Below are 27,377 nucleotides of genomic sequence, written 5' to 3' on the forward strand. Positions count from 1 at the left end.
ATATTTATTAATTTACGGGGAGCCGAGTAGCACTGGTGATTAGGGTGCTGATGACACTGTTGCGAAGTAACTTAGGAATTTCATTGCGAGCGAAAAGAGGCAACTTGCAAGAGCGTAACGACATCGAAGGTACTGAGGGTAGCGCTATTTACGATAATATGGCGGAAAACTTCTTTGGGAGAGAGTTCATATTGTGTATAATTGCTTTCTGTACGGTAGATTACACAACAATGGCACTGTAGTTGTGGTATTTCTATCGTATTGCTTCAGTTACAGGCATATTGATTGCATTATTTCTACCATAGTGTATTAATAATTAATTTCCTTAGATGTACTCTTTCTTTGTGAATATAGATTTTATCCGTAAATCTTCGAAGTAGTGTCTTTATGTTCTTAATTTTCACCAAAAGTTAATACTTACAAGGATGACAAAGAAGAAAGTGGTGCAGTAGAACAGCATGAGGATCAAAATTTACAGGAGAAAGATATTATGTCACTTTGAAATACCAATGTATAAGAATCACCTATACTCAAGGTAGATAACTCTAATTAAAGTAATGTGGTAAAAATAACAAATAATGTAAGATTACTATATTATAAGTACGCTTAAATGAAGTCCTGTACATTGTATACACTCCAACAGTTGCATGCCCTTCACTAAACTTTTGGCGCCCTACATCTCTCTTGATATGCACCCGCTCTCTCCCCCACATGCTTCCCACTGCAAAAATAGTTACTCACTTATGAAACAAATCCTCTCGTTCACGTATAACCATAAAACGCTACAAATATAATAAGAATTTTTTGAAAATTAAGAGACTGCATTATAAAAATTACAATATGTGTGTTATGTAATGGTTCTCAATGTTCAATTACACAGAAATAATTATTTGTTCATAAGTGTGCGTACTGTGATGGGATTATATCAATTAAGAGGAATTACTGAAATCTAGAAAGACATTTTTGATCTGTATTTCACTTTTGGTCAGCTTTTAAAAATGCAAAATTTATGTTAATTGGCATTTTAGTTCCTTACACAAACCAAGCGCTAGGAAATATCGTAGCTTAGAAAGGAATTTGTTTGTTTAGAATCGAGACTAGAAAATTAGGCCTATCTACCTACGAATTAACATTTGTAGCTGTAGCCATAGAGCAATGAATAACCTAGGTATTCGTTATTCTGTAACCGCTTTCCGGATCTGCCCCCCTGCTGTCACACCAACGACTACTTTCAGGAGATCTGAACTTACCTGGTTAAGACATTAAAGAACATTACCAAAAAGGGATTACAGAACTTTTCCCGAATCGCCCTCAGGTCTTAAAATGAGATGAGCATCAAGCACCTAGAGGTTCGGATGTCTCGTCTCGAAATCCAAGCGGACATCCAGATGATCGCTCAGACCACGACACACAAAAATATTATTGGCACATACAACGAAAACCTATTAAATAGAATAATACTATGCTTATTTGTTAAATGCACTATGTGTAATGTACAAACTATGTGTAAAGTATTGTAAACTAAATTACCAAAATATTGACCTCAACAAAAATATTGAAATTATGCCTATTAAAATGTTATTAGGTCATTTTGACAGAATTGTTGTTCCTACTACGAGGAACAGCTATCGTAAGCACACAAGTGTACTAACGTAATTTCCATCTTGGCATACTATTCACTATGCACTCGCAGACTTGCGAACTTGAACCTTTTAACGCACATTAGGTGACGTCACTTTCGCAAATAAGCGTACTTCGAATGCGCACTTGTATCTTTTGGAGACGACCTTGGGTAATTTCAAAAGAAGATTGACTGAACGAGGTAAATTTTAGAGATGTTATAAGATGCGAAATAAAGCAGACTGTTGTAAATATAGACGGTAAGCTTTAAGAATAGTTAGAGGTAAGGAAAACAATCTGGGAATCTATATTAAAAGGACCAGAACCAAAAATTTTTAAGAACATTGAGTGAAAATGGAGGCAGTGTTTCCGGTAAAGACGACAGGAGAAAATGAGATGGTTGACCATGCCAGCGTTTTGAGCACAATTACAAATAGGAGTAGCGCGTTTCCTAAGTAGAAACAGTTAGGGATAGAAAGAACATGAAGTCTATTACGGATGAGAAATTAAAGGTATGAAGGAGGGAAGTCGTGTCGATTGATCCAAGATAGGAAACGGAGAGTTTAAGGGTGGTGCAAGTATCAACGCGCCATTATATAGGCTGCGTTATGAAAAGTCAAGCTTTGAAAAGGAAGTGAAATGAGAAGTGGGAAAAATATATTAGGGATACTGAGAGATCAATGTAATTTTTATGAAGGGTTCTATATCCTGCAATGCCATCAGCGATAGAGTTCCTAAGGATAGCTACGTGCTCTTTCGACCACATTAAATAAGTACTACAACTTAGGGAGATATGACTATAAAGAACTGGGAGATTTCAGAGAGGATCCAGGAAATCCAAGGGGAGATTTTAAGGATTGAAGTAAAGATTTAAAATCCGTCACTATGCAGATGGACGGATACTGATGTTGAAGAGAGTGAAGAAGAGTTTCAAAGATGGTGTGAATTTCAGTGAGAAGAGCGGAAACATAACTGGGTGATTTAAAGCTCAAAAATTGGTGAAAAGAGAAGTCATAGAAAGTTGAACTCGAATATAAGCTTTGACTAGAATCATTGCAATACAAGTATACAGTGTTCAGTGGGAGATGAGGAATAGATGAGTGGAAGTAATGTTAGTAGGAGATGGAAATAGTAAGATGGAGAGCACAGTATTGTGGTAATGAGAGAAAAGGATTTGGAAATACATGATCGAGATGTAACCGCTTTCCGGATCTGCCCTCCACTGACCCACCAACGAGTACTTTCAGGAGATCTGAACTTACCTTGTTAAGACATCAAAGAACATTTGCAAAAAGGAATTACAGAACTTTTCCCGTATTGCCCTCAAGTCTCAACACTGAAATGAGCATCAAGCACCTAGAGGTTCGGATGTCTCGTCTCGAAATATAAACGGACATCCAGATGATCGCTCAGACCGCGACAGACAAAATATAATTCACACATACAACGAAAACACATTAAATAGAATAATACTATGCTTATTTGTTAAAAGCAATATGTGTAAAAAATAAAAGTATAGAAGAAAACAATCACAACACTAAACACTGATATGGGTATAGACACTTGACTATTTTCACAAACAAAATTACGCTTCCTATTTCGCAAGATAATAGTCCTTTACTTTTGTATCACATATTTGGGGGTTCACCACAAACACTTTTCTCACACCGCTCAGTAATGGACGTGGGGTTTAACACTGTGGGGTAACACTGAAGTAATCCCACGATGTAAGTTCCTGGCTGGTGCGAGAAAAATCCATATCCAACAGGATAAACATAGGCAGTCGTATAGAATTAGGACACTGGAGGACCCGTTTCTACTTATACGCACAGGGTCTGTGAATTCGGGACTTCACTAAGTGGGGGCTAGTTGTGATACCAGTCCGTGATCGGCTATGAGACAATCAGAACTTTTTCTTAATTTTGTATCGACTTAAACGAACGTGTTCGCTATCTTGATACATGCAGAAAAGCTCCCTGAGTTCAGGTGTTCTGGTTGTGAGCTGGGGTCACCAACTGGTCAATGTTGGCAGTTCATTTTAAAATGTAATTAGATTAAGCCACCTGTATGGATATGCAAATTAAATGTAGAAAGAATTTGCGTTAATTTACAGTTCACTGGCCACAATGTAGAAGGAAACTGCGATAACCTTATTGTGGAAACTTCTAGATAAAACTGGCTGAGCAATATTGCTAGGCGACACTCTGGTGAGATTGCAGCTCGTCTGCTCTCGCCTGCCGCAGTATTTCCATAAACAATTGAAGAAAGCACTTAATTTAGTTCCAAATAACTATAGAACGTAGTATTTGCATATTAATGAGTAAGGAAGAAACACTGAGTAACCAAGTAGTAAAAGACGATTATCATATACGTAGTTCAGATAATGAACGTGATCTATGTTATTCACTAAAATTCTCTCACGGCAAAATAGCGTTTCACATATATGTATGAGTGAACGATGAAAGACACTTTTGTTCTTGATCCGTGGGAAAGAAATTTAATTACTTGCAGTTCTCATCGAAGAAAAGAAGTTATTTGCGTCGTAAAAATAAAGTATAAATTGAACAATGGGTTCTGTTTTTTCAAACTATACAGAGCGTCCACAAAATTACTTATATAACTTGGTGATGGTTAAATATATAACAGGAAAAAGTAAACGTTAGTTGTGAATGAAGCAGATGGAACGAGAGTTCGAGGTACTGCAGCAAGTAACCTGTCAATAATGGAAGAATAGTTGTGATGGTGATCCTCTTGGGGCTTTCTAACTGACTTGCATAAAGCAGTGGCGACCGGTGGATTGTGGTTTCGGGTGCTGCAGTACGAACGATCGGAGACAGAAGATATAAAGTGGACTTATTGACTAATCAGCATAACTTTAGATGCAAATGCTATGTGACATGTTACATTAAATAAAATTCTGTTTTTAAAAAATAAAAAAATGCAGAACATTTAATCCGATTAATCACCTAATTTAATTAGAAAGTTCATTCTTCTCTCTTTGATTGGAACAAATCTGCCTAATACATGCTGGTTGAACTCTAGTATTCTTATTGTCAGGTCTTTTTCGATGGAAAGCATAACCAATGGTGATAAACTTTCTTTGGACATTTTCCGCCTTATGCAGAGTCGTTTTGGCATATGATTAGAGTCATACTATAGGGCTGACTACTGCAGGAAACATATGTTAGTCGAACTCTTTAGTATGTCACTAATCACACTTCAAACGACTCTGCATAAGGCCCTTAATTTCTTGAAAGTGTCAATTCTTTTTGATGTAAAAAAAAAAAACTGTTCTTCTTTTGCTGACGCTATAGGTACAGTTAATATTAATTGCAGAAGCTTTGTAGATTCACTAAATATTTTTTCTAGATTATTGCGAACAATTCATTCTAGCAAACTCAGTCCCTGACAGTGATCCGAATTCCTCTTCAGTGTAGACTGAAGAGAGTTCGTAGCAGAGATTAGTGTTATATAAAATGTACATTGAACACGCTTTATTCACAATTTATCTAGGAAAATTTAAAATAAACTGTGGGAATATATCTAGTGCATACAACATTACTGCAATAAGATGTCCTGTAAATTTAAATCGTTTTTTTTTTCGAACAATCTCCTGAATTGCACTTTGCTTGTTTTGTCTAAGCCTTAACTGCAAGTTTTTCCTCAGTTGAAAGCCTCAGTTTTTTGCAAGTTATTTACAGAAGCCATGGTATGCACTTCATTCAAAATTTGTAGGTTATATACAAAATTAAAGTACACACAATAAAATTAAATCTAATAACTAATAACCAAAACAGCTGATACAAAAGAGGTACTGGTATATGAATTGCGAATGTCACATATTCACACATAGGGCTGCCAACTGGTCGGCTTTTCATCGAACTGGTTGGAAAAATTGCTATTACTTTGATTAAAACCGGTGACGGGTACAAACTTCTCACCAGCCCCTTTACGACCGTTTTTTTTTCAAATTTGTATCTAGTTCGAAGTATAGATAATGAAAAGTACCTGTCATTCTGTAAACCCAAAACTGTTACCTTTCACCATCAATCAACGATTAATATAGTTTGTTCACCTGTTTAGATAATTTTAGAGAGATGACAGGGACTGTATCAGTTAAGATTTGAAATTTACTTTCAATGAATTTTATACATTTGTTAAGAGTAGAAAAGGACTTCTTAAAGCAATTTCCTATAGTTGAAGTAGAGACTTGACGCATGATTAGTACCATACAAAAGAGTTCGACTTACATATGGTTCTTGCAGTAGAAAGATCTTTTGTGTGACGCTAATGATACGTTAAAACAACTCTGCATAAGGTCTTAGATGTTCAAAGAGAGAATTTAATTTTCCAAATCCAAAATTGTCACGTAAAGATTATTATACTTTTGTTCATCTGCTTCGATAATTTTAAAGAAATGGTAGTTACTGGTAAATGCAATAAATTGATCAATGCCGATTGATCAATTTCAGTTTCTCATTTATAGCACAATGTATCTATTAAGCTTATTAGTGAATGTTCTAAGGACATACAGAATATATGTGTTAATGCACTTTTGTTCAGGGTAGTGCATTTCCTTTCCATGGATAGGTCCGAACAGAGATACTTCACGCTGAGACCTATATCATAGGGAATATTGAGGAAGTGCCTTTTTTTATTTTACAGAGTTGGCAACCCTATTCATACATCAACACACCACACACACACACATGTGCGTAAAAGAAAAAAACTACATTCCAAATCATCCGTCTTGGTTGTTACGCAATGCACGATGAACACAATATACTTCCACATGAGGAGAAACAATGTTTATCAATGTCATACGTTCTGGAAACAACCTTGAAACCCGCCAGACATAGGAACAGCATCTTAGCTGGGAGTGATCCAAAGTATTTGAGGGAGGTTCAATATGTCTAAGTAATATCGAACCTGTCTTATACTGTACCCGAAAAGATAATTAATCCTTAATTACTGTCACCTATATTTTTAGAAAAAATGATAAAACGATTGTTTTTATAAGAAAAGAAAGAGGTCATGATGAGGCGTCAAATAAAATATTTAGCGTAAATCAATCATTTCTCTGCTAAACAAATATCGTTCGTTAGGAAAGTCTACAAATGTTAGTCAAGTTTCGAAAATTTTAGGGAGGTCCGGACCCGGTGGACCCTCCTCGTGGCTACGCCTCTGAGCATTGCTAACTACTCCCAAATTCAGTGTGGCGTTCCTCACCATACAGTTTTATCAAGAGTATAAAATATACTTATTTTATAAAAGAAATATGTATATACTAAAATACTATTCACAGAGGGGGGAGGGATTCTACATATTGACTTATTAACATTTGGTTCACAAATTATTGTAGAAGAAACCTTCATTATCTATATAAGCTAACAATTAACTTGTAAATGCGGATCTACTTTCATTTGTTTCCTGCTCTACTACATATTTTCTTTCTTATTTTGTAATTCTGCAATCACTTTTTTAATTATCATTATATTGATTTGCTTCAGTATAGTCCCGTAATTTAAAAATATTAATGCATAAAAACAATTTCCAGCGCGAAAAACCTTCTCATTCACTGGAAACTGTGCTGTGTTGCAGAAGCACTGCAACGACCAGAGCCTTTAACTTCTGAGATAGGGGAAAGGAGACTTAACATTCGCTGCAATTCCCGCGCTGAAAGAATCTGGTCGTTGTATGCTCGCTGCAACACAATATAAATTAGAGACTCTGTGACGGATTGTTTTTCGCTTTTTAAAACGTATTAACGAAACGGACAGTTACAGAAGTAAAAAAAAATGTTATTTAAAGTATATATGGGAGTATTAGAAAGCATTTTTTCTGTTCTTTACTACTATTGCTAATAATATTTTTTTCTTGAAATACTTTGGTCGTTGCGCAACGCTGCAACACTAACATTAGCCGCCACTGGCATATACGCAACGTAAAATTTCATTTTCTTTGCGATAATCCGCTTTTCCAGTCTTCACAAAATTCTGTGTGCAGCACGAAACGCAAAAAGATGTTAACAGAACTTTTATGACTATCATTGCAAGCTGAGATCGCAAATTATGCATTGCATTGACGCAATCCGTAACGGAATAAGTCCGTTTAGCACCAATCAAAATTTGCTCTGGTAATTTAGGAATCGACTATAATTTGTCTATAGTTTCCATACATGATAGAAAATACGTTATTATATTGTTTTTCTAATAATGGAACATCGCCAAGCGTTTCGTTATAGAGGGAAAAGTAGCAAAACGAGAGACTCATTTATGGCTATCGAAGGTTACATGAATTATTTGTTTTTGTAGTTATTTCCTGCATAATTATGCCTATTTTATGAGCTGAGAATTGAGGGTATATATAACATAGAATTTTTTTTAACAGGAGACTACAAAGTGATTGGAAATAATGGTGAGAAAATATTCGGTTCTATCAAATCATAAAGATAGTTGTAATTAGAAGTCTATTAGTGTAATGTGACTAAAAATCTTAAATTGTGCTGTGGTACCGTAATGTATAATAAATGAGTTGTAGTACATGATTATCGGTGAATAGGAATTCAGCGCTTTCTTGTAATGCAGTACCATGCACTAGATACTTCAAATAAACTTTCAATAGCGAAATTCTGTTCCAGTAAACCTGTACAGACTTACATTCAGTTTTATTTTTGGCACCCATTGGAAATAATTTATGAAAATATATGATTCTTTCACCGAGTTCCTTCCCATTGTCTTCTAAATGATTTGCGTTTGGCGACATGAAAATTTTACTTGGTATAGGTAACATTGAAGGGGCCATCAGAAGTAATTGTTAACAAAATCAATCCTTTTACGATTTGCGTATAAATACGGCGCCCGAATGTATGACAAAAACTACAGTAGAAAAAAACCAATTTGTGCTAGGTGGCCACTAAACAACATGAATGTTATATAACTGAGTTAGGGCAATTTGAGGCTGAGGAGGGTGTGCTAGAGTGCATCCGAAGGAGGCAGGCGCGTCTGCGACGATGGATGTACACGTAAGTGAATATAGTGAAAACAAGTGGTTTTAACAAAGATACGAATTTCGGTTTAAGTTCAAAAGTTGCTCCTCCGTGTTTTATAAAAATTAGGAAAATTTACAGAAGAAATGATGATTTGGAGTTCTTATGTGGTGTTCAAGTTTGTAAGTTTGGTAGGGAACTTATATTTAATACGAGAAAAGATATGTCGGAATGGGTACTATTTGCAAGACGCGGAGGTTTCGATGATTCAGCAGCATGCCCATTTTGTCGAGAACAGAACCCAACTAAACCCTGCTGGGCTTCTAACTCGTTACTACTACTACTTATACTATGGATCCGTATAGTAAACTACAGCAAGAACCACCACACTTTCATAATAATAATAAAAAAGCACATGAGGGGGCAAGCCTCCCTCTTAGAAAGGGAAAATAAATTATACATACGAGAGGAGCACGCCCTCCTAACCCTGTTACAGTTAAAAAAAAAAAAAAAAAAAAGAAAACTTACAATTAACGTACAGTGGAAATTTCACACAACTATATACTTAAAATGAAACAACAGTAAACGAAATCAAAAATAAATATTTTACAACTACGGAAATAAAAAAGTAAATACCTGATATTTCAATGCTGCGTGTACAATTCCATAGCATGCCTCATAAATAATATTTTTGCCCAATGCTGTAACCAGAACAGAATTTTCTATTCCATAAATTCCAAACTGCAACATCAAACTCACGTACTTCCAACCTAGATCTACTAATCAAGCTGCCAGTTCGCACAGGACTGCTTCAAGTAACATGGACACTAATGGTTGTAACATGCAAAGTACACTTTCAACTGCTGATGTCGAACTGTGCTCAATACCTTCTGCTCCTTTTGACAATTTACATTTCCTATGACATCTTCATCAAAAGAAACCTCTATAGCATTTGTCATGACACAAAAACCACAGTGATACAAACGAAAAATCCATACAACAAACCACCTCGCACCACTGTTTTATCGAATAGAACCTCTGTGGCATGTGACATGGGAAGACCACAGTACCACGTGAGACTACAGTGAATGACACAGCGCCTTTGGCGCGGGAGACCCGGGTTCGATTCCCGGTGGGAGCTCATGTGGTTCGGATTCCACGTTAATCAGTAGGTCCACGTCTCATATAGCCTCGCTGCTGAGCGGGACGATAAACTGAAAATCAACTCAACTCAAGAGAATGACACAAGATTACATCACATTATATCCATAATTCTCACTTCAAACAAAAGAGCATGAACATAGCAGCGTCACGTACCACCTGACTTGATACCAGCAATCAAGTTAGCGGAACAGGTAACGTCTCAAAACCGGAACCGAAAGATCAAATCACTGAATCGAAGAGTCGAAAAAATGAATGCAATGGCGAAAGTAAAGACTTACCCAGTCATCTTTCATATGCACTCACTTATTCGTCGTAAAACACTTGTAACGATTTTACATTAGTAACCGTATACCTGTAAATCTAAAATACAGCTGTATTACTTTCTACATAATAATATCGCCTGGAGAAATTTGTTCTTAATAAATATGTCCGTTCATGCAAAGTACGTATTTTACCAGAGAACAACAACAATAATTATTATTGGTGAAAATGAAAAGGTCGTGTTACCGTAACGATGTTACGTTTCTTGCCTTAGTTTAGTGTCAGATGTTAATGACTACATAAAGAAAATAACCTTAAACCTCATACATGTGTACTAGGATTTAGAGATTGAGAACATACCAGCAGAAAAATAATAAATAACGTATACAATCTTTTACCTGACAAACTAAAGTTATATCAAGTATGTTATCTATGAAATTCTTATGTCTTTAACTGACGCCATGAGGTATAAATATGATATGTAATGTAAGTGTAACCATCTTGTAATTCTCCATAAGAGAAGCGCTGGACACTATAGATACTCTGAACATCTTACATACACTTTCTCGAGGTATTTAATGTCCCAATTTACTTCAAATAGTGCCCGATCCTGTCTCTTCAGTATCTTACTCCTGGGTCAGTCCATGTGAAGTTAATAAGCGTCAGAACTTGACCATCTCATATTTCAACAACGGGTTTGAGAAGTGAAGTAATGTAAAAAGTATTTTTTTTCTTAGACCTTTTTTAGTTAGTCGGGTTTTTTGTGCAGAATTCCGTAAAAAGTCGAAAAATAAAAAAAAAAAAAAGTTCGAGTAATTGCAAGAAATCATTTTTATCAGCTCGTATAAGGACTAAAGTGTTCAATTTTATTTCATTTTAAATGTCTTGGAATTGGGTTTCATATCATATGTCACTTGGCAAGAGATTAATATTTCAAAGTCACCAAAATTTTATTTTGCCTTGGAATATATTCAAAAGTCTAGCCTTTTTTAATTAGGAAGAAATATTTTTTGTTTACTGATGTGTTACCAGGGTTTGAAAAAGCCCAACCACCTGGGCCCATATGGGTTTCTTCGGGTATTTTCGGGTTTAATTGATTTTTTTCGGGTTTAATCGTTTTTTTTTCGAAATATTTCAATGTCTTTGGGGTAAAAGTGTTAAAATGTGATTTATATTTCAAGATTGTCATTGTCACAACTTACAACAATTTTCTACTCACTGCTGTTTCAAAAAAATGGCCGCCATTTTGAAATTTTACATTCGATTGCCGAGAAAATCTATACAGCAAATTTAGCATATCCCGTGCATCCACCGTCGAAATTTCAACTTAAAAGACTGAAAATTGCGCTTCGTAGCGTGGATTCTCCCTGTTTTGAAAAAATGGCCGCCATTTTGATATTTTACGTTGGTATGCCGTCAAAATCTATACAGGAAATTTAGTGTGTCTCGTGCTTGTACTCTCAAAATTTTAACTTAAAAGGCCGAAAGTTGTACCCTGTAGTGAGAGTGGTAAAAGCAGACAAACGAATTGAGTTGATTTTGTGTTTAACGTCCCTTTCAGCAGCGAGGCTATATGAGACGGAACCTACTGATTAACTTGGAATCCAAAACACATTAGCTCCTTCTGAGAAGAAGACCCGGGTCTCCCACGCCGCAGTCGCGTACACTAACCGCTTAGCCATGGAGGAGCTCGGCAGACAAACGAATAAATGTAGATCGTCATTCAGAAGCCTGACTGAAGTTCGCCAAATATGAATACCAAAACGGGTCTATTAATTTAAAACAAAGATACAGTTCATGTTATATGAAATAAATAGATGTTTCAAAATGTCTTATATGAAATTAACATCTTCCAGCGTAAATAAACCTCCCATATTTTCTCCATGAGAATACGGGACACCTCAGATCCCCCCCTCAACTTCCCAACACAATGCAATGAACTGTAGTCTGGTTATGAACAATTAAGTATAATAGGCCGCGGCGGCTCAGTGGTAGAGCGTTCACCTCCGGTGCATGGGGTCCTTAGTTCGATCCCAGCTCGCGCCACGTGAGCTGTGTGGTGGACAAACACCTTGTGCGTGGGTTTTCTCGGGATTCTTACGTTTCCTTCCACTTTCTTCATTCCGTCATTTCATTCATTTATCATTATCACCGTCACCTTGAACATAGCAGGCATAACCGTGAGACTAAAACTAAAAGATTTCATTTTATTTATTTTTTTTTTTCAAGAATATAATAGGTGAAAGTTCACTAAGCAGCAGCTGCTTTTCTCTTTTCGTACCCTGCAATTAATTGTACAGACTGAAGATGCCTAAAAACTTAAGATGTGCTATAAAAATGCTTTACAGGAAAGCAATATGCAAATTATTTAAATCAGTGGTACAATCTACCTTCAATGTTCTTTGCGCGTTTAGCAATATTTATTTATATGACTGTATTTGCCAAAATTACGTTCCAGTAGCGTACCCAGGAATTTATTTCGGGGGGGTCCAAACTAAATATGAAGATATTTTATATTAAAATTCCTAAAATTGCCCCTAAAATTAGGCTAAATTTTAAAAAAAGTCGAAATGTCGGGGGGGGGGTACGGACCCCAGGTCCCCCCCCTGCGTACGTCCCTGTTACGTTCGTCAGTTTAATCTGATGAAAAGCTGATTTTTCTCGTTGTGTCGTGTGTAATTGTCAGGACCAGATTTACATTTTTCTAAGATCTTGACCAAAGCACAATTCTGTGCCCTAGCCTCTGAAAGAGATTATAATTCTTGTTAACTTATCTAATGTGTTGCTGGAGAAGAGGTCAGTCATCTTCCCTGTGTCTGCAAATGTAGAAACACTCAAAACCGTTTTTTAAAAATATATTCCGGAGAGTATCCGAGTTTCCATAAAGTGCAATGGAAAAAGTAGCATTGCAAATTTCGCTCGCTATCAAGTCGAACAGGGTGGTGTAATAACTTCCTCGAAACTGTTACATGCAACAGCGTACTGTTCATTCACTATTTACAGGATTTCCAGCCAATATCAGATTTTTTGTTTGTTTTGTTTTCCACTTTTCGAATAAGCTGATATTGATAGCAGAAATGGAACGGAGTTAAAATACGGGACATTTCCCTATCCCGACTAAATTTACGGGGACGCGGGACACTCGTTCCCAAACACGGGACTATCCCGTTTTTTTACGGGACGTATGGCAGGCTTAAGCGTAAAATAAATAGTTTTATTGTTAAAGTATTCATTTCCGATCCTTCTGCTTTTAATTTTCCGAGCACTTCTTTCACGGCATGTACATTAAAACTTCCACTAGTACAAATTTGAACTCAGCACTTGAAATAGTAAGCGTTACATAGTCTTCGGAACCCCGAGCATTAAGCTTCGTAAATTTGACAAGAATTTTTACGCTATTGCTGGTGTTGATTCTACAGAATAATTATTTAAAAAGTAGCTACAAATGACTGAACTAAACTGTTATTGTTGGAAAACCAAATTTTAGTTGAAGAAGCTTGTGTTTTACGTCAAAGGTAAGAAATAATACTAATACTTTTACTAATGAATTTATATATGTACTATTAGTACCGGCACCTATGACCTTAAACCCGTCAAACGTATGAGTGATAACGTCCCTCGGTGTCGCCGAGTCGACGAGCACGCTATTCACGGAACGGAAAATATTTTCTAAAGTACAAAATTGTTTATTTTACTTCAAATAGGCTATCAGCATAATCCATACATTAATTTGTTCCATAACTATCTCAAGCTAAGGGTTTTTTTTTTTTTTAATTCATTCAGTGCATTTAGAACTTTATAAAGGTCGTGTGTTGAATGTTGTTGTCTACCTTAACGTGAAAGCCTCTAATTCGCCCAAGGAAAGTCTAAAATCTGATGAAAATCACTTACAATGTGATCACCTTAGTTGTACCAATAATATACTAACAAATAGGTCAAAAACCCAGGTGGGTTTTAAAGTGGGTTTTTTCAGGTGGGTCCAACCCGAAAAAACCCACCGGGTTTTTTCGGGCTGGGCCCACTTGGGCAAACCCTGTGTGTTACTCATATGGTCCACTGCAATGGGGTCATGGTAAAGTTAAATAATGAAGTTTTACTTACTCACCACTTTATTTTAATTGTTTCCCAAGATATTTACAGACGGGACGCGGTGGCTCAGTGGTAGAGCGTTCACCTCTGGTGCTTGGGGTCCCGGGTTCGATCCCAGCCCCCGCCAAGTGAACTTTGTGGTGGACAAATGCCGTGTGCGTGGGTTTTCTCGGGGTTCTCCCGTTTCCTCCCACTTTCTTCATTCCACCATTTCATTCATTACTCATTATTACCGTCTCCTTTAGCCTAGTCGGCATAACCGTGGGACGTAAAACTCAAAGATTTCATTTCATTTTCCAAGATATTTACAGAATGATTACATATTTTCTTGTACAACTTCCGGTTATCATTGTTCACCTCTTGCTGTGGAAGGTTGTAGACTAGATTTAATCTGGGATGTAATTTTGAAAGAACATTACTCTTAAGTACATTAAGAATATCTTCAAAGTCTGAGTAGCGAAAGGATCGTAAGGTTCATGTGGATAAAAGAACTTCATCTTTACTGTTTGATTTTCTTCATCTGAGTCTAGTACATAATCTAAATCCAGGACCACCATATCTGCAGCTCAAGAACTGAACCATTTCTGTGAATTCAAGAACACCCACGTTGTGCTTTCTACTCTTGGGTAGTTAGAAAATGAAAATGTCGTTACTTAGAACTTATTCTTGTTAAGTGGAACAGGTGAGTGGAGTCTTTGAGTAGTTGTTGCAGGCATTGTCCTGAATTTCAAAGCCTTTTCTTTTTCTTGCTGTTTAGTTGCTGTATTGAAAATGTATTTACTCATCATTGTCCCAGTCCTACAACTGTCGTGGAGTCATGATGTGATCATCGTAGGCTATTTGAAGACCTGTTGCTGCAAGTCTTTCAACAGTTCCACCCGCACCATCATATGCACTTTTGCCATGTGATGTGAAAAAAGTGCCACTCTGCTTTGATCCCAATCTCTGATTCATGGTAACAGAAATTTAGAAAATTTAGCCTGTTTTTATACTGAGAAGCAGCATCATCCCTGTAGTAATAAATCAGGCTTGGTTTCGTGGTAAAATGAAACTGTATGAAACCAAGTAGGCATTTCTGGAAAAGGTGCATGTGTGAGGCAGTCAGAAATTATGACAAGATATATATGCATCAACGTGTTTACTGTTGAATCTTGGAAATACGAGGCTCATTCAGTAAATAAGTGGAAATTTTGTATAAAAAGTACAAGACTTCGATAAAGTTTGTGCTTCTTTGTTATTTTTTGGTGGTGTCCTAGAACTATTATCAGATGGGACTGGCACGCCTGCCTCGCGAACGAGATGCTGGGAATCAGTGAAACAAGATGGCGGCACCCTTGCAGGTTTACACCAAATTTGAAACAGCGGAGTGTCGTTAGATTTCTGTTATCTGAAGGGTTGAAACCTATCGAAATTAACCGTCAGATGATAGTGCAATATGGTGGAAGTTGTTTGAGTCGAACACAAGCGTACGAGTGGGCAGTCAAACAGGGTGTAACAAGTGTTGAAGATTCGCCATGCCCAGGACGCTCTATCTTCGCAGTCACGGAGAAGAACATTGCGAGAATTGATGAGTTGATATGGGAAACAAAGCGTATTACGGTGAGTAATATTGCAACAAAGGTGAACATTAGTATCATATCAGCCCACCATATTATTCATGACATACTGATGTTCAAGATTGGTTTCAACCATTACTCTTACAGAAATCTAATGGCGCTCCGCTCCTTCACTTTGTTTCAAACCGGCAAGAATGCCGCCATCTTGTTTCACTGATTCTCAGCATCCTATTTGCGAGGCAGGCGTGCCAGGCCCGTCTGATAATAATTCTAGGATACCACAAAAAATAACAAAAGAAGCAGAAACTTTGTCGAAGTTTTGTATTTTTTATACAACTTTTCCGATTATTTATTGAATGGACCTTGTAGATTGTGAAGGTATTAACTGTTTTCTGTGCATTGTGTAGTGAAAACCTTGGGCTGCATCCTGAAGTATGAATGAATGTTTCTCAGCGAAGTTTCAGATTACAGAATATTCACCTTGTTTGAGAGATCGTTCCAGATGGCCAAGGTAATTGGACTCTTGACTAAGAGTAAATGAGTGTTGAAAAGTTTCGGAAGTTATTTAAAAAGTATACTAATCAATTCTTCAATTGATTTGACTATTGTCTCGAGAGATCTTTTTTCCCAACTTGTATCCATTGTTTGTAGGTGATGTTATCAATAGACTTGATCTCTAAAGCTTCTTCAATCCTTCCCTTGACTTATTCAAACCCAAGATAATTTCTTCAGTTTTCGAAGTATCAAGCTTCATTTGGATTAGCACACACTACATACATCGTAATGTCTTTGTAAGACTTAAACTGGTCTATCACCTTCCATCAGTTCTTTCATCCTACAATGAATAACCGTAAGTATTGCATTTTGGTGTATTGAACATACGCAGACAGTGTGGGTTTCACTTGCACCCACAAGAATACAGTATTTAAGTCTGAGTTCATAAACTTGGAAAATTATACTTTAAGCAGTGGGTGTCTCTGTTTAAACAATGCAAAAGCTTCACGGAGGTTACACAAATTTATTTATTTATTTTGAACATGCTCTCGTTATCTTTTCTTAAGAGAAATGAAATATATTTTTGTAGACATCCTTCGACTTATTCCCTCACTCTCATACAGACCACTTATTTTTTTCTACTGTTTCAGAATTTAAAGTTTTACAAGACTAAGGATCAGGACATGACATGATTTGTTTTTCTTTAACCAGACTTTACCTTTCCAGACCCTACCACTGAGCTACCGTGCCCACTTCGTTTCGTCTGGTGTGATTAACGACCGAATCAAGTTTCAATGAAAAACTTACGTCAGTGATATTGTCCTTCGTTTACTTTTCACTATACTCAGTTTCTGAATTAGCAGTAACGTTGGAATAACAATGTCTGTGAGAGGTTTCTTATTCTTAAGAAGCTAGGCCTATTTTGTATTTTTTTTAAAATAATCATATAAAACTAACTTGAATTTCACAGTATCTATAAGGGTCAGACTACCCGCTAGAATTCGAAATCTTTTCCCACCTCAGCAGTTTCTGTTAACCGAAGTCTTGGAAATGTGGTGTAAATCACTCTGTAAACTGACAAAGAGAGAACTTATCTTGTTGAGTCATCTCAGTGCAATATAATTAGGTAATTCAGGATATCATTTAGACAGTCGATCGGACCTTTATAATCTTGTCTAATCAGCAGAACTAGATTTCAACAATAAAAACATAAATGCCAAACGTTTCCAAAGATGAACGTCAAAGTTTATTTATTTATAAGGATAATTCTATTCTATTCTATTCATCTCCTTTGCGGGGGATTTTATACCTCAAGTATAATTTCATGTATAGTATGTTGCCCATTTTGCAGTGAAACGTGTAACAACGGAAAACAAAACATCAGCATGAAAAATGTAACAATAATAATGAAAAGAATTAACAAGTATTTACAGTTTGATTTTGCACAAGGCAATAGCTTGAGTATACTCTTTAATTTTTCATAATCTTCGAGAATGCTTTTTCAGCAACTTTTCATCATTCCAAGAAATGTATTAGTATTAATATAATGGGTGGCTACTTTGAATTATAATGACGAGATGATTTTGTATATACGGGATTTGTTGAAAAACATGTCTATTATTTTCTTGATCAGTTTAGCTGTAATATTTTTCTAATAATGTATGAGTTCTTGGAAATTTAGTAATGTCTCTATGAAGTTGATAAATTTGATATTTGTGATGAAGATATTAATAAATGACCTGTAATTATCCACTCGATCTATTACTCATAAGATAACATTGGCTGTGATGAAAATACCAGGATTATATGAGATATTGAAATTATAAGAATTCTAAAAATTATAATAAGTAAAAATACGTGGAATTAATTTTATTTTTATTAACCATTATACATTTGCTGGGATATTCCCGATTTTCATGAACAGAAATTTCGAGTCTCTAACAGAATAAGTTTAGAAATTGTTAGGAGACTTTTCTTGTAAAAACTTATGTGATGGTCCCAGACAAGTGGCTAATAATAATAATAATAATAATAATAATAATAATAATAATAATAATAATAATAATAATAATAATAATAATAATAATAGCTCCTCCGTGGCTAAGCGGTTAGAGTACGCGCCTTTGGCGCGGGAGACCCGGGTTCGATTCCCAGTGGGAGTTAATGTGGTTCGGATTCCACGTCTCATATAGCCTTAGGGACGTTAAACTCAAAATCAACTCAATAATAATAATAATAACGCTTTGGATGCCTTTTAGATTTGAATTCCTCATGTATTTCAGCAAGTTCTCTTATTCTCGGCGGCTTTGAAATTCTAATATTAAATATAGATCACATTTCAAGACGAAAAAGTGCCAGTTTGTAATTGCTTGTGGAAATAAATTGATACATGATTAAACATTAACTGTAATTTTCCTTATATACTTGTATGTCATATTTAATTACCCAAATGTTTTCGACAGGCTTCTTTGTCATCATCAACAGTATTATTTAAACACCAACTACAAATTCATATATTTTGACATCGACAGACTTCAGAAAATTTTAAACGGTATCCATAAAGTTCTTGAAATTGTTAGGAGATATTTATAAATTTAGGAGAAAAGGCGATGGCTGTTTTCATTATTACCAATTCATTTTACTACACAAGATACTGGCTAGTTAAGTAAATCATTTACTAAACACGTTGCCGTCTCCACAATATGCCACAAGCAATCAATTATGGTTAAATAGGAGTTTAGTGTTTCTGTCAGTACCTAGGCTGTATGAGACGTGGACATACAACTGAACGCGCAATCCGAACCAGATGAGTTTTAACTGGTAATCGAACTCGACTTTTCCACTGAAGCCGCGTACGCTGACCATATAGCTACGAGAGATCTCAGGCAGTCATGTCATCCGTATTTAGTGATTATATGATATTCATAGTTTTATTTTCCCTAAATATAAACGAGTGTTTTTTTTTTCTTTCTTTTCAGACAACCTTGTTGAAAGATGTTGTTTTGTCAGACGATCATCCCAAGACATTAATGCTTCAGAAGCATGCAGATTATATTGCAGCCTACGATAACAAGAAAGATAGCTATGTAAGTATTGTGTTTGCGTGAGTAGTAAATTCAGTATGAAGTTTGAAAAAGAAAAACAAAATGGAAAAGATATTTTAGTTATAAGAGCTTTCTCATTATGCGGCGAACTGCCGTGAACAGCGACGGCGAATTGCCGGACAGGGTAGAAAGACATTGCAAGCAATGGAGCTGTTCACATATGCGCGGCATTCGCCGTCCATCTACACGGCGAGCAAAAAAAGCCGGATCTCTGTGCTAAAATCCGGCGTGACAGGTTGCCGTGTATAGCCAAGCGTGACATTACAAGCAATGGAGCTCTTCACATATACGCGGCGATCTGCCGGATGGGTGTTGGGGGAGGGAGCAAATATTGCCAGGAAAGAGTAGAGAGTAGCTGCGATAATATGGATATGTTTGTTTTACGTAGAGTAAAAGCACCAAAACCGACATACCATTTTGTTTTGGACTCACAAAGCTGAACTGAAGGACCGCGATTATGAAGTAAATATATTTCTTTAAACTAGCATCCAGACTCAATTAAATTATGTAACCAGTTTTAAAAATTGCCATATATTGCCACGATTATGATGATTTATTTAATTGTCTCCGAAATTATATTTTTAGAAACCAGGCCCCAAAACCGACATAACTTCAGAAAATTATGATGTTGCAAAATGAAAAGAAGATATCTTTTTAAATTTGTATTTTGATATCCTTGTTTAAGTTCTGTTACACACAAAAGTAGATTTACTTGTAAGATACTATTAGATCTGCACCATACTTCATTTATTAAAAGTAGAAATAAGTGTTGATAGAAATAGTCTTATCGTGGTATTAGGCACAATTCACAGTTCTAAATAGTCTACCCAGAGGGTATATCGTTATGGAATTACACATTCAGCCTAAATCATTGACAATAATCGCAGATGTAAAGGTCCCCTACCACTCCGACACATTCTGTAAGTGCCCAGACCTCACAGGATACACACTGAACCCATTCTTTTCAGCTAGTGTCTTCCGAAAAGAGTCTTTGGGGGGAAGGGGGATACAGAATGCATCATTATTCTCTGGTACACTGGTCACTAAATCTTAATCTGTTGATGAGTCGTTCTCTGCTTGTTCATACCTTAGCATTTTCCTTGACCTGGACGTAGATTGGGACATAATGCTACTCGCATTTCTTTTTGAGTCTCCTTTTCTACCTGCGTTCCGTTTAGTTTCTCTCTGTACCTTCTTTTTCATCGTAGTAATAGTTCCTTCTTATACGGTGACGAGATGATTACTGCCGCTTGAGTAGCTTTACGTCCTCTGATAGGTTTGGAAACTTGTAAACGAAAGAGTCGGTTTATAGAACACCTTACTCCTACATGTTTGTACGTGTTTCACTACCAAAGAGTATCAGTTGGCACAATAACCACGGTCATTTGCAAACTTAATAACTTAAAGAATAAAAGTGTGTAATGAGTAAATCATCTACCTCTAAATAATTCTCGATTTCTGATGATGATGAAATATCAACAGAAATTTTAGCACAACGAAAAACAAAACAGTGCTCCTCACACACTAATTCACCCTCACAACTTTTAAACTTCACTTGCTCCGTCTAGGGGTGAAAGTAGAAACTACTGATAATGTCTCCGCCAGAGTACAGCGTGTTCCAGCTCAAAAAAGGGCGGTATGTCGGTTTACGGACCTATGTCGCTTTTGGTGCTTTTCCCCTATGTATATGTGTATGTGTGTGTAGAGTGTAGAGTGTGTTCGTGTATGTGGTTATGTTGTAGCCCAGGACACCTGGAGTAATTTTAACCAAACTTGTTACATACAATATATGGGAAAAGATGACATGTAAAAATTATCGAAAATGACCGATACTACCGAAGTGTCGAATCCATAGGGCGTTGATTAAAAAGAGTCCAAATCAATATAAATTATTTTTTTCTATGCAATAGAAGATTGGAAGAAATAAATGTCCGGGTAGCATTGGACAAATGAGCTTGTAATTCTATATATTTGTGGTGCCCCATAATTGAAATATACACTATCAAATATTTCAGCAATATTATATACAGGGTGCGACACGTAAAACCGGCCCGTCGTAATATTCTGGTATATTGTGTTTTTGGCAACACTTAAATAATCTACCTTCCTACCAAGAGATGGCGTGTCGAGGTCGGGTCGACTTACGTGACCTGCAGCAGTCACGTGCAGCCGCAGCCAGTGAAACTTGTCGAAACCAGTTGAGAAAAAGGCCTCGTTGTGTTAAGCCGGGTGAGTGTCAGTGTGTGATAATGCCGTATTCGATACCCGAGCGTGTTGCCATTGTTGAAGGGTTCATTCTCACTGGATCTTTTGTGAAAACAAAGAATTTGTTTCGGGAGAAATTTCCAGGACGTTCTGTGCCAGCAAAAAGCACCACTCAGGAATTGATTGAAAAATGGCGGCGTACAAGATCGGTTCAAAATGCTCCCAGGAACAGACGACCATCTGTCTGTACACCTGAATTAAAGATGCAGGTGGAGGAGATAATGACAAGAAGCCCTCGAAAGTCAACCAGGAGATTGAGTCAACAGGTTCATGCGAGTGAGAGAAGTTGCAGATATCAGCTGCATCATTGTCCCTTGTGTATGAGATGTTTACACCAGAGAGGACAATCAGCAAAGGCTTGTGGCCTCCTCGGTCACCAGACTTGTCCACGTGTGACTTTTACTTATGGGAACTGTTAAAGGGAAGAGTATACGAAACAAATCCACACACAATTGAAGAACTCAAGACCAGGATCCAGGATGTCACCAATAGCATTACAACACAAGAACTGACAAGGGTATATATGAATTTCCTCAATCGTGCTTCCATGTGTGTTGAAGTGGGCGGAGGACACTTTCAGCACCTGCTGTGAAGGCTGCTGTGAAGGTGAGTAGTCATATTCAATACATTACATTTCATTTTATGTGTTAACTTTACGGGCCGGTTTTACGTGCCGCACCCTGTATTTAGTAATAATACGTTAATGTACTTTCGCAAAGCAAGAGAGAATTCATGATGTGATATTTGATAAATACCGTATTTTATATATTTTATAATTATCTTTAACACTTCTATGGTTGTAATTTCTTGAATAATCCTTTGAGCAGTGCTCTAAAGAGACTTGAGGCAATAATCGGAACGCTTGAAACAAAAGAATAAACCGAAATACTATAATAATAATAATAATAATAATAATACCTACAGATCAGACTTGGGCTCAGTGGTTAAGTGTTGACTTGGGATTCTGGGATAGATCTTAACCACTGACTATCCTGAAAGGACTTTATCTTGGTTTTCCCAGTCACAACAGGTGAATACGGGGGTGGTATTTTAAATATCCAGAACCTGGCCGATATTTTGTTCAAGTCTATCAATTGTGAAACGTATAGAAAAATCTCATTCAAGATACCACTTCTCTATAATAATAATAATAATAATAATAATAATAATAATAATAATAATAATAATAATAATAATAATAATAATAATAATAATAATAATAATAATAATAATAAAAAGAGTGAACCCATATGTGTCTCTGACTTTTTTCTTCTATTTGCCTTAACAAGGCGAGTAGAAGACACTTTTTGCATCTGTCCATTGCAACCACCACAACACAACAAGAGTCACAAGGTTTTGTTTCTTCAGTTGCACAGCAACCCTGCTCGCATATTTTTCATCCACGGCAAAATGTAGGGTAATATGAAAGGGTACACTTCTCACCAGGGTTGGCAAAAACCATGGTTTTTATTGAAAAAACCAAAGAACCAGGTTTTATGGTTTAAACCAGTTTTTTTTTTTTTTTTTTTTTGTTTAAACCAAGTTTTTTGGTTTAAATAATTTGCTCCATGTGTTTATATCACATATGGACAGAAATAAGTTTGTTTCGCCTTGATGTTATTATACAACAACCGGGTTATCCCGGAAGGAGTTACATAAGCTCAAAGCAAAACCCAAACCGCTTATCGGCTTACATCCGAGAGAAATTGTCCTCCATCTGAACTCGAAACCGAGATTAACTGGCGATACGTCTGCCGACTCACTCACGAAGGACTCTTGATAAAAATGCGTTGTACTGATCTTTACATACTTGTTAATATAATCGTCAAGACTCATTTCAGAAGGACAAAAAGATAAACAGTTGCACAAGTGAAACCATTATACAGAATTACATATAGACAATTTCAAAATACTGCAGAGTACAGAATAACTAATTTAGTCCAAGTTAGTTTACTACAACTCTTATTAGTCCAAGTAAAAAAAAAAAAAAAAAAAAAAAAAAAAAAAAAAAAAATACATATTAGTAAGAAAGTGAATAAAAATATTAATTATTTGAGTCCACTTTGGTTCTGACCCATTTATACATAAATAGATGCCAAAGATACTTCTGATTAAATGCCTGTCGTGGTGCCTCCCCGCTCCCCAAAAAAGTACAGCACTTCGATGTATTTTACCAACAGTAATCATTATCAAAACGAAACAATATTTAGAATTTTTCTTTGATTGCAATTGCATAACAATAATAACTATAAAAAAACACAAAAGAAACATTCATAAACTTATAAAAAGAACAAAAGTTGCTTTTGCAGTTGCTTATGAAGCATAATCTCTTTGAGTACTGAATGGGGAATTTAGGTCTGAATATAATACGAATAATATACGGGAGTGATACGTGATAACCAACAAATGTATGTTCATCAAGATTTTACGAACCCTTACACTTTTACGAACATTTTTCGTTTTTGGTTTAAACCAGTTGGTTTTTATGAAAAAAAAAAAAAAAACAACTGGTTTAACCTGCTTCTCACCTGGCAAACTGCCACGAACGGCGACTGCAAATCGCTGCATGAATGTGGAAGAAGCCTAAGTGTCACAATTTCAAGTTTACATCTAAGCGATGACACATTCAATGGCTTTACGAAGAAATATACGTTATTACGCGCAAAGCTGTGATTAAAAATCAAAGTCAAGTAGTAAGAGTAACGTATGTATTACTATTACGAAGATATATAGGAAGAAAGTTGCACTCAGAGATAAAACTAGTCAACACGAACAATTATAATAATAGTGATTATAATCGTTAACATATCATTTCAACCACAGACAGCATGGAGAAATTAACTTTTCTGTCTATTGAATGTCATTTATTTTTTCTGCTTATATTGATAGTCATTTCTTAGTGTCAAGGTGCCTAATTCTTGGTCACACACATTCGGTTTTTTCTTCAGTTTTTTTTCTTCGAGCAGTATGATAGTTGATTCATTATAACTAATTAAATGGCCAATCGTGTTTTGTGTTTTGGCCAAACTGCATTTATATTTTGTCTTCTTTCGTTTTTAATATTTCTTTTTTCTCTCCATGAGATGTATTCATCATTCTTCTCCAACATCACGTTTTGATTTCTGTAGTTTTCATCTTACCGATTTCCGAATTGTCCATGGATATTGGTTATCCTTGTGTCCACACGAAATTTATGATGTTTTCCTCATCACTGTTGATACTTTCTTCGATGTCGGGAGTCCTGTTTGTTCTTTGCTTCTCTTCTAACTCTCACATCTTTCTTTTGCTTTTCGTCGTTTTTTCTTTCGTTTCTTCACCTATCAAGAGATATCATGGTACCTAAATTTTAAAAAGTTTGCACTTCAATTGTGTAATCATCACGGAAATTTTTGCTTCTTTTTTTTTCTTCTTTCTTCATTCATGTGAGGATTTTCGTTTCCTTGTTTATTACAATATTACGTGTTTTCTTCAGTTCCTCTCTTAAGTTAGCTTCTGCCTCTTGAAAATCTTAATGTTGTCTATTCTAGCTTTGGTATTACATATAAAGGAAAATAAAATCTGACTAAAGCAAACTCTTGTTATTACTGATCTTTGCTACAATTTGGACATTACTGCCTTTATCAGATGCGTGAAGATACAATAAGGCTACAAATTATATAATTCAGAAAATAGGAAGGAAGTAACTTTTAACAATCGATAAGATGTTTCCTTCCATTTTCACAGTACTAAATTTAACATCAAAAGTTCAAAATAGCACACACATATATATTTGTCAGCGTCAAAAGGAAATTGGCATGGATTTTTAGTGTATAAAATATTTGGTAATGCTGCCAGTTACATTGAATTACTATTTTATCTTAAATTTGTAGATGTTATATGTTATATGTTATTTGTAAAATTATCTTCAAGAATAGAAGCAGTATTGTTCAAGTGAGACTCACGCTTAGCTCGTGTTTTTAGAAGATATATAAAATTTCCAGTCTTTCACCAAGCAATCTCTGCAATAATTCTTTTCTGCAGAAACAACAAAATTATCAAGAGATCAGTTATTTTATTTTCAATTTGAGAATCCTTGCACCTAAGGAGCTAGATGTTTTCACTAAGTGACTTGGTCTTGATGTGAATTATTTCACCTGTTGAGAAAAGTCACAATGTGATAGAGACTGAAACCGTTCAGACAAATTCTTAAAAACGCAATAAACAATGTAAATCGATACTACCACTTCTTAAATAGAATTAAAAATGCATCAATTGCGTTTATTTTTTAAAAAAAATAAACACACTGCTGAACAAGACTGCATTTATTTAATATAAAAACACATTTACACGTGACGTTTCGATCTTCTAGCCAAAATCCTCATTAGACGTACACTGAGTGATACAAAAAACTACTCAAGTATATATACACAATTCATCTCCCTATCCGCTCTCTCATTGGCCCGTTCAAACAGCCAATCAGAAGCGTGGAAATCTATCTGAACTGACCAATGGGACAACATAACATTCTAACAGAAAGAAACAACAAGGAGCAAGCAACCATTGAATACATTAATTCATATACATTTTTCTGTATTTATCAATAATATTTCTCCATTCTTTATTAATGCTGATACCTTTGGTCCAATTCATTAAGATTACATCCCCTTCCTTTTCTATCCACCAGGCCTCTTTCCACTTTCTCTTTTTTTCCGTTCCAGTACAATAACTTCTTCCCAGTTCACATCATGTGCCTTTTCTTTTACATGTTTAAAGATTGCTATAGTTTCTCTGCCATATTTCACATCACTTTTATGTTTAATTCTTTCAATAATTTCCCCGTCTCACCAATATACTTCATACCACAATCCTTACAATTTATACTAGGAATGCAATGGATATACCCGATTGCAATGAAATGAGCTGAGCGAGCTTAAACTACGTAATCAGGAAGCGTTTTTCGGTTTTTCGGTTTTTCCTCGATGGTACATCGGATTTTTGATTTCGACCTATGTTGTCACTCAGCACGACATACTCTATCAGCGTGCTAAGTTTGGTTGAGATCGGCCAAACGGTCTAGGAGGAAGCGTTTTTTCGGTGATTATTCCTCGATGGTACATCGGATTTTTGATTTCGACCTATGTTGTCACTCAGCACGACATACTCTATCAGCGTGCTAAGTTTGGTTGAGATCGGCCAAACGGTCTAGGAGGAGTTCGCGGACAACCAAACGGCTAACCCGAGTATAAGAGCTTCGCTTCGCTCAGCTCAACAATAAATGACACCTTTCTGATCTCTCTTTTCTTTTTTCTTCCCTTTGCTTTTGACCATGTCCAACAACATTCTGCTACTATTTCTATACACCTTGACCCCTTGCTTTCTTAACATCTTTTTTAAAATCTCGGTATCTTCTTCTAACCCTACAATGCCTTTCCATAGCTCCTGATTGTCCTCCCCATTGTCTCCATACAGGCCAAATACAGAAAAATGTATATGAATTAATGTTTTCAATGATTGCTTGCTCCTTGTTGTTTCTTTCTGTTCGAATGTTATGTTGTCCCATTGGTCAGTTCAGATAGATTTCCACGCTTCTGATTGGCTGTGTGAACGGGCCAATGAGAGAGCGGATAGGGAGATGAATTGTGTATATATACTTGAGTAGTTTTTTGTATCACTCAGTGTACGTCTGATGAGGATTTTGGCTAGAAGATCGAAACGTCACGTGTAAATGTGTTTTTATATTAAATAAGTGCAGTCTTGTTCAGCAGTGTGTTTATTTTTCTGATTTTATTCGCAAGACGTTGACTATGATTGTGTGCGTTTATTTTGTTAACCCTATATTGCGCAATTTATTTATTA

At 36.0% G+C, this 27,377-nt stretch overlaps 1 protein-coding gene across 2 annotated transcripts in view; it reads left to right on the forward strand.

Moving 5' to 3' along the window:
* The first annotated feature begins 7,771 nt into the window (after window positions 1-7,771).
* RabGGTb (geranylgeranyl transferase type-2 subunit beta) overlaps window positions 7,772-27,377 on the forward strand; it is a 45,428-nt gene continuing 25,822 nt past the window's right edge. Inside the window, exons 1-2 of one of the 2 annotated variants that reach the window (XM_081747892.1) lie at window positions 7,772-7,908; window positions 19,152-19,259. In XM_081747892.1, coding sequence (XP_081604018.1) covers window positions 19,203-19,259 — 57 coding nt within the window. In that variant the 5' untranslated portion in view covers window positions 7,772-7,908; window positions 19,152-19,202. Of the gene's footprint in view, window positions 8,038-19,151; window positions 19,260-27,377 lie in introns of both variants that reach the window. The other variant, XM_081747886.1, reaches the window with a different exon arrangement.

The sequence above is a fragment of the Thermobia domestica genome, chromosome 2, assembly GCF_964235325.1.
Source record: "Thermobia domestica chromosome 2, izTheDome1.hap1.1, whole genome shotgun sequence".
Taxonomy (NCBI): domain Eukaryota; kingdom Metazoa; phylum Arthropoda; class Insecta; order Zygentoma; family Lepismatidae; genus Thermobia; species Thermobia domestica.